Here is an 8,990-nt window from a genome sequence, read left to right as displayed (position 1 = left end):
AAATAAAGATAACATGAAAATATGTATATAAAATACCAAAAAACATGGTTATTGGTTACTGTAGTTAAACCATGGTAAAAACAACATGTTTTACTACACTAACCATAGTTTAACCATGGTATTTGTAGTAAAACTGTGGTTATAGGCTACAATTGGTAATAAAAACGCCCCAAAAAAACATGGTTAGCCTACTATACATTTACTATAGTAATACCATTGCTAATTTTCATAAGGGATTGTGTATAATAATATGAAATAAATGTTTTAATAGATTATGACATCACAAAATATCAGGGAGTGAGATTTGTTTGATTGCGATGCGAAGGGGGGTTACTGTAAGCCCCATCAGAACTGGGTTGCGGTGCAGGGGGACGGGAGTAATGACAGATCGTTGCAGTGTATCGGTCATATACATCGTCAGATCAGGTTTTTTAACTTATTAGAGGTACAGAACGCCGCTCAGCAACTTTTCGCCATTGCACCAAGCAAAAATCATTCGAAATCATCACACAAAGTAAAGATCAAGTGCCTAACAAGGTCTCCGCGCGTTCATTCGAATGGTTTGTTTTCCCCCTCGGCATAAACGGTTATGACGTTTTTGTGGGCGTTCCCAGCAATGCCGAACAAGTCAATAGGTATGGGTCCTGCTAGGTGGAATTTTACAATGGAGGAAATGTTTGGTGGATCTATGACAATAATACTCCTGCTGCATTTATGATGTTTCCTCAAGGGACTAGAGTGAAAAATGGTTAAATAAACACTATTTTACCTCAGTTCTCTTTGACAGTCCATACTGTCCTCTTCATGCAATCCAGATTTGTATCCACTGTCAGGTTTTCTTTCTTTTTTGGGCTTTTCTGACGACAAGACAGGGCAAAACACACTGTTTGCTAGCCATTATTTGTTTACGCTCATGGCACATTCTGTCTAGTCCCGCTGTATCGATGACAGCACACACGTCGTTAAAGAATGAATGGTCGGGTAGCAACGTGTAGTCGTTTCTTGTTCACGACACAACAAGATTTTAGGAATCAAAATCACATAATCTGACACAGTGACTGTCGTAACCGACAAAAAAATCTTGTAGTCTGAACCGTGCTTTAGATGCATTTAAATAACTGATAAGGTGAATTTTCATTTCGTGCTGACCTTAATGGGATCTGATCACTGAAAACACAAATGAGGCCTGTGATTACAGGCGTTACTCAAGGCTGTTGTGAGTTAAAGAAGGGGGCCGACTTCATACAGACATTATTTTTTGTAATGTGAGTCACAGCTGTTAGTAAATACACTTATCAATCCTAACCGTTGCCATAGATACACAACACAGAACTCCTGTTAGGCCTATAAATAAAGAAATTTGAATATAATAGAAAATCATTTAATTTAGATAAAGTTGTAGTCAAACCCATAGTGCTGATGTGGCTAAAGTGAGTGTGTGCAGTCAGTGGGTGACTAACATGGCTGTTCTGTGTTTGTTAGTCCTGGATACAGCAGGACAGGAAGAGTTTGGAGCCATGAGAGAACAATACATGAGGACAGGGGAGGGCTTCCTTCTCGTCTTCTCTGTCACTGACCGGGGAAGGTGAGCAACGTCCCACTCACGTTTTCTCTCAACTTTCTCTCTTTCTTCCCCTTTCCCCTACATTGTCTGTCTCGGTTTCACTTTCATTCTGTTTCTGTCTCTCCAGTTTTATTAATGTCCCTCCTCCCTGCACTCATTTACATTTTCTGTAACTGTCAAATTAGAAGCGTGCTAATTTACGCCCCAGGTTTTGTCTTGGTGAAACCCAGCACATGCAAATAAACAGATCTCACACACATTGCAGTGTAGGTTCTCGAGGAATGCGGTGTGTGATCGGCCAGTTTGTGCCCTCTTGGGGTCCTTCCCACTTTGTGTTTATGCTGTAAACAGTCTTTCCTTCCTTCATTTACATTACCCTGCTTGGAGCCGATGGCACAGGCCTCTCTGAACACACACTCTCTCTCACAATCTCTCCAGAGTCCATGACAAGCATTTCCTCCTCCTGCATGACATTTAAACGACTCGAACTGTTAGAATCAACAGAGACCTCATATCAGTGTCCTTCCCTCCCCAGCCTACACACGCTGTTCTCCATATGCCGGCTTCTAGCTGTCTTACAGCGTTACTGGAAAGTTTATAGCAGCGGCATGAGAACCGTGTGACCTCATGTCATCCTGTGTACTGTAATGCAGTTCTGTGGCCCAAAACAGAGAGATAGCTGCTCATCAGCTGGAAGGGTGGGCTTGCATTCCTTTTAGGTTTTGTGGAGAGGAGGAGCTCTGCTTTGTGGGTGTATGTGTGTACTTTCATTTCATCATTTCTGAAAATGTCCTCACTAGGGATACATGATATATTGGGACCATATGGGTTATCGGCCAATTATAAAGAGGTTTTTTTTTTATTTCCCCTCAAGTTGACACACCAGGTGTCTTAGCAGAAAAACACAGATGTAGTTCATTTAGAGTATTTTCCACAAAGTTTGACACTGAGAATGTGCCAGTCTTTTTGTCTTAACTTTGGAAAGAGTATTTCATTTTATTTCGTTTCATATTTTGAAACTTAGTTTTGACTCAAATTTCAGTTTCAAAAAATGAACTAATTTTCAGTATTTTGTTATATAATGTAAAGACCATTTTTAAAACCACTACATACTATATACGTTTGGGGTAAGATGTTTTTTTTTTAAATAAATTAATACTTCTATTCAGTAAGAATGCATTATATTTATCAAAAATGATAGTAGAGATTTTTACATTGTTACAAAAATATGTATTTATTTTATATAAATGCTGTTCTTTTGAACTTTTTATTCATCAACGGCTCCTGAAGAAAATGCATAATGGTTTCCACAAAAATATATTTATCACCTGTTTTCATCATTGGTAATCTAGGTCTTTTTAGAGCAGCAAATCAATATATTATAATCACTGTTTTACTGTATTTTTGATCAAAAAAACAGTCTTCTGACTGCCTTTTCTTACTGACCTCAAATTATTGATTTGATTAATTAAATGATGGATGTATTTTTTTTATTATGTTTAAATATTTATTGTTAAATATAATTGTTTTTATTTATTAATTTGTAGGGTTTACCCCAAAATGAAAATTTTATTATCATTTATTATTTTATGACATTTAGAGCTACACGTGTGTGAATAAATGATGACGTTTTCATGTTTGTATTTGTGTCTGTGTGTGTCTGAGAGAGAGAAAATGCTTTGCTAGTTCGTTTGGACCTTTTTAATGGCCATGCATCATCATGTTTTCCTCAGCTTTGAAGAGATCTACAAGTTCCAACGACAGATCTTGAGAGTGAAGGACCGGGATGAATTTCCCATGATTCTAGTGGGTAACAAAGCTGATCTTGAGCAACAGAGACAAGTGAGTGGCATGAATCACTTCAAGTACTGTAATTTCAGAGAGCTACGCTGAATCAGTATTGATATGAACATTTTAACACTCTTTGTCTTCACTGTAACCATAGCATGACTTGGCAGTCTATTGTATCCATTGCAAAGATTCCGCCTATAGTTTCTGTTGTAAAATGACACATGTACACATACTGTACACATATATACAGTACTCAAGAGCACAATGTCACTGTAATTAAATGTGAATGAAATTCAGTCCTGAAAATCAATGAGCTGAAAGGCTGAAACATATCACAGAGAGTGTGTGTGTCTGTGAGGTAAGAGATGGTAATAAAAGTTATGGGGTTACTGAGTGCATAGAAATACACTCTGATTGTGTTACATTGCCACCTAGAGTCAGAACAGAAAACGTCAGCCTGTTGTAAATTAACTTCATCACTTGTCTTTACTTTTATGAAAGGTAACTTATAAGACATATTGTTTTATTTAATATCAAACAAAAAGTAAAAAATTGTGATAGGACAATTTTAATGGATTTTAATTAAGGAGGGTTTTCTTTTTCAGGTGACCCAGGAGGAGGGACAGCAGCTCGCCCGACAACTTAAAGTCACATACATGGAGGCCTCAGCTAAGATCCGTATGAATGTAGACCAGGCTTTCCACGAGCTGGTCCGAGTCATAAGGTGTGTGTGTGTGTGTGTGTGTGTGTGTGTGTGTGTGTGTGTGTGGGTGTGTGTGTGTGTGGGTGTGTGTGTGTGTGGGTGTGTGTGTGTGTGTGTGGGTGTGTGTGTGTGTGTGTGTGTGTGTGGGTGTGTGTGTGTGTGGGTGTGTGTGTGTGTGGGTGTGTGTGTGTGAGTGTGTCATACAGTGCTGTTTTGTGCCACCACATGGTGGCAGCACACAATCAGCAGGATGTGGTTGGAATGGAACACTTGCATACTGCATTAAAAGTTTTACCGTACATTTCTGCCATATGTACATCAATTTGACATCACTGACATCACCACTGACAAGCTCCTACTAAATATATTGTAGAAACATAATTTTCTGTAAAGCTGCTTTGCAACGATTTGTATCGTGAAAAACACTAAACAAAGAAACTTGAATTGAATTGAATTCAAAATATGTATGTACACATGTGTACACATTAAACACTGATAAACACTTCAAACAGTAGTATGCTACAATGTAGAGCCGCACAATTAATATAATTCCTAATCACGATTACGATCACAGATGCCACAATTACATAATCGTTCAAAGCGACAATTAATCGGTCAATGTCCACTTATGTTTTTCTTTCTACGGGTTATCTTAAGGGTTTTTCCATTTGATTTAATTTTAGTTTTAGTATAACATTATAATACCATGCATATGTTTTACTTTTTTTATTTTATTTAAAGAAGAAACAATCCATTGTAAAGTTGACATTAGAGGCTTAATACTATAGAAAAGCGTGTTTTCAGCTTGTTTATATTCGTATATAAATATGGCATGCGGTTGCTTCAAACAGTGGTATAAACATAATTCAATGTAAATTGTGCTAATCGTAATTAATAATCGCAGTTACAATTTCAAGGGAATAATCAACAATTATGATTTCTGTCATAATCGTGCATCTCTACTACAGTGTTGTCACATGACCTCATGATGTTGCATATTTAATATAGCAATTAGTGTCTACTTATCTCAGGATTATTTATTCATTTATTTTAATCCAATTTTATGGGTAAAAATGTCTTGCATTTTGGCAGGCCAATAGTTTTTTATTTGTATTGTATTCAATTGAGATTGACATTTTAATTTATTTGTCATACTAGAAATGGAAAATGAAATCAGGCATATTGCATTGTGAGATACAATATCTGTATCTTTTATGCACAGTATCTGGGTTTTCCATATGAAACTAAATGTTCATACTGAGCATTATATTCTTATGTAAGAGTATGATTAGTATGCTAGTATGCTGTTCTGAACATATGTAGTGAACAGATTGATAATATGTGTGCGGCTTAAATGTTTTCAGTGTTAATTTTAGTATTATTTATGTACTTTTATGGTGTTCGATTAGCTTGATATTTTCTTTATATAGCTTGATATTTTATAGGTATTATTTTTTTTATGTTTTCAATTTTCGTTTTAGTAATTCATTATGTCCTTTTGTCAATTTTATTTGACGTTTAAGGTTTTTTATATTTCTATTTCGCTTTCATTTTAAACTTTTATAATTTCAGTTTTAGTTTTAGTAATTTTAGTACTTTTTAACTTATTAATTTCAGTTAGTTGCCAAAGGAAAATTTTTTTATATTTACATTTTATTTCAGCCTTATTTCAATGCCAGATTATTTCAGTTTCAGTTAACAAACAAACTAAATAAAGTGAAATAAATTCAGTTGGAAGCCAAATGTCTCGTATGACATGTAACGGCAGATCTTAATTTGAGCTCAGAGGTTTGTACACTGAGTGTGACTTGTTTTGATTGATTGTCACATCCTCTCACAGGAAGTTCCAGGAGCAAGAGTGCAAAGGCAGAAAGTTCATGTAGCTAGAAAAACAGAATTGAATTGACCCCTTCATTTACAGAGTAATTGACTCAAATGAAGTATATATTCTGACTGGTCCAGATATATCTGAAATTTTCCACTTCTCATTATTATATATATTGCTAGACCCCCTCCGCGACAACATGCACGGGGTTTGCAGATGTAAACATGGGGGGAGCAGAATGATTAAGTTGCGTAAAGTCATTACTTTGTTGCCACGTCTCAGTCAGTAAGAGAAAACAAACCTACGGTCCGAGAGCAAGTCATAAACATTTGGGCATTTGTTGGACAGCGTTCAATTGTTCCATAGTCTAAAAGTAAGATAATTCTTACTGGTATTTGTGCCGGCAGATCTGGCTATTGTTAGCATGCTGTGGTCCACGGATATTTCTTAGTAGGATGACGCCTAGAAGACGATATTGCACTTGAAGAGCCAGTTTTGTAACTTCGTCGGGACCCCCGATGTATCTGCGTCGTGGCTGATAAGCGATGTCCTGATGAAAAGTGTAGAGCAGGAGGTGGCTCGCAGAATGAATGAATGAGGCATTTATATTTATATTGATCCTCATTTTCCCACTCAACGCTCAACGAGCAGACAGACTTGCCTATCTGTCTGCTCGTTGAGCGTTGAGTGGGAAAATACGTTACCGAGATATCAGGTATGCAGACTGTAATTAATATTGCATATTTATGCCAATAAAACAGCCAAAACAGCTGAGTAAAATAGAATACATCAAAATCGTAAAAATAGTAATATATCCTGGAGCAGCGGCAGCTAACTTGCACCAGCGTTCACTCCTGAAGTCACCTTTTTATAAAATGTCATAGTAGGCCTAATTTAATTTCTTAAGTTTCATGGATAATTTTAGAGATTTAGGTGTGCTACCTATTTTTGCTCTTTATTAGCTTCATGAGTTTTAATAAGTGTAAGATTAAAATGTGAAAATCTCACATTGGCGTACACTGACATGTTCAAGGCTTTCGGGGCCATAAATTATGTTTTGCTTGCTAGTATGTGGGAAAAGGATATTCTCATCCGAGAGCAGTTTATTGGATAAGCCTGTGAGTGCAAATGAGACATGAATATTATTGGTCCAGAAGAATACAATTTTTAACTGCATAAATCTGCTGAAAGACAATTTTGCCCTCTTTTAGATATAGACATCACGGAGCTGGTGGATGTTAGAGACCTTGCGCTCCTCCACCTTCCTTTTGAGGATGCCCATGCTTGGCCAATCCATCACCTTTACCCTCAGCTTCTTTAGCAAGGCAGTGGTCGTCTTGGAGGTGTGTTTGGGGTCATTATCATGTTGGAATGCTGCTCTGCGGCCCATTTTCCGAAGAGAGGGGATCATGCTCTGCTTCAGTATGTCACAGTATATGTTGGCATTCATGGTTCCCTCAATGAACTGTAGCTCCCCAGTGCTGGCAGCACTAATGTAGTCCCAGACCATGACACTCCCACCAGCATGCTTGACTGTAGGCAAGACACACTTGTCTTTGTACTCCTCACCTGGTTGCCGCCACACACGCTTGACAGGGGGCCAAACCGAACCGGTGGATTTGGGCAGACGTACTTTTAAACACATTTTAGTTTTGCTATAGTAAATCTACATGTTCACATTCACATAGAGCAGTGGCAAGTGCCTGAGGTTGTCATGGTAACCACATACATTGCCCACGAATTACAGCTGCGCTTCTATTTTGCCACACTAACCTTAGCAATAAACACGTTTAAAATGCACAATAAACATGTCTGTCAAAACGATCTCAAAGGAGGCTTTTATTAAGCAAATCAAGGAGTGAATTACTCCTCCACTGTTTTTAAAACAGACATTTGTTGGGCTTGATTCAAGTTAATGCACAATTAGGCGCACACTTTTTATTTATTCTTACTGAATAGACGATAAACAGTTTATATTCTAAAATCTATTTAAAGGTTGTGTTCTGTGAAGATTAAATTTGGATGTAAATGGTCGGCATTAAAAGTAGCGTGCGGCTAAACAATATTTCCTGCGTCCTGTGGATCACCTTTATCTGATTGTCCGTGTCCGGAATCATCAAGCACGGCATTAATATCTTCATCCAGATTTCTCTGCAGTTTGTGTATGTTGTTAAAAAGGCAAGCATTACCGTTAAGTCTATTATCCACCAAAATGCAGATTCGTCACGTGACAATTCTTACGCAAGTGAGATTGAGGGAGACGTTAAGTTTGTTTTGATTTATTAATTTACTTACAATAACAATTTAAAATGTATTAACTTTTACGTGTGAACTTTTACATGTATTATTAACTACATTATATGCATTTTTACTTAATAGAAAACTTTATAAATAAATATTTAGTAAAATTCTTAAATCGCTGGCCTGGCCCCCCCACAAGCTACGCCCATGCCCAGATGATGTACTATACATGTATGTTTGTGTATTTATATATACATTATATATATATATATATATATATATATATGTGTGTGTGTGTGTGTGTGTGTGTGTACTGTGTATATTTATTATATAAACAAAAACTTTTATTTTGGATGTGATTAATCGCAATTAATAATTTGACAGCACTTTATATATATATATTGAGACAAAAACAACAAAATTACTAAAACTTTACAATTAAAAGAAAAATATAAAAATAATAACTGATTCAAAATATTAATTAAAAAACCTATAACAGCATCTCAAAATAATATTGCAACATTAGTGCAAACTTGATTTGCAATCGCAGTGCAATGCATGTAAGAGCTTTAGGAAAGGTTTTAGGTTTTTTGCATGGCATGAAAATACTCAAAGAAGCACAAGATCTGAGCACAAGATGAAAAAACATTCATCCCCACATAATTAGTAGAGATGAATCTTAAAAACCAACACAGACGAACACAGACGAACACATCAAACACGTCCAGTGTGCAACTTCAGTCTGAGAAACTACGAGAGAGGAAAAAAAGCATCTTATTCCTAGAAGTGAATGCATCAGGACGGGTGGGGTTTGAAGGAGAGAGACGTCCAGAGAAACGAATGTTTCCATGCTTTCAGGAGAGCTG

The 8,990-nt window shown here is 36.7% G+C and overlaps 1 protein-coding gene across 1 annotated transcript in view; it reads left to right on the top strand.

The window, feature by feature from the left end:
- The window catches only part of LOC107594274 (ras-related protein R-Ras2-like), a 62,288-nt gene extending 56,347 nt beyond the window's left edge, over positions 1 to 5,941 (top strand). Inside the window, exons 3-6 of the mRNA XM_016284265.1 lie at positions 1,483 to 1,585; positions 3,298 to 3,406; positions 3,961 to 4,079; positions 5,899 to 5,941. Coding sequence (XP_016139751.1) covers positions 1,483 to 1,585; positions 3,298 to 3,406; positions 3,961 to 4,079; positions 5,899 to 5,941 — 374 coding nt within the window. The remainder of the gene's footprint in view (positions 1 to 1,482; positions 1,586 to 3,297; positions 3,407 to 3,960; positions 4,080 to 5,898) is intronic.
- The last annotated feature ends 3,049 nt before the right edge of the window (positions 5,942 to 8,990 follow it).

Source organism: Sinocyclocheilus grahami, unplaced genomic scaffold (genome assembly GCF_001515645.1).
Source record: "Sinocyclocheilus grahami isolate Dianchi unplaced genomic scaffold, SAMN03320097.WGS_v1.1 scaffold10.1, whole genome shotgun sequence".
NCBI classification, from domain to species: Eukaryota; Metazoa; Chordata; class Actinopteri; order Cypriniformes; family Cyprinidae; genus Sinocyclocheilus; species Sinocyclocheilus grahami.
This window is presented reverse-complemented; position numbering and strand designations above follow the sequence as displayed.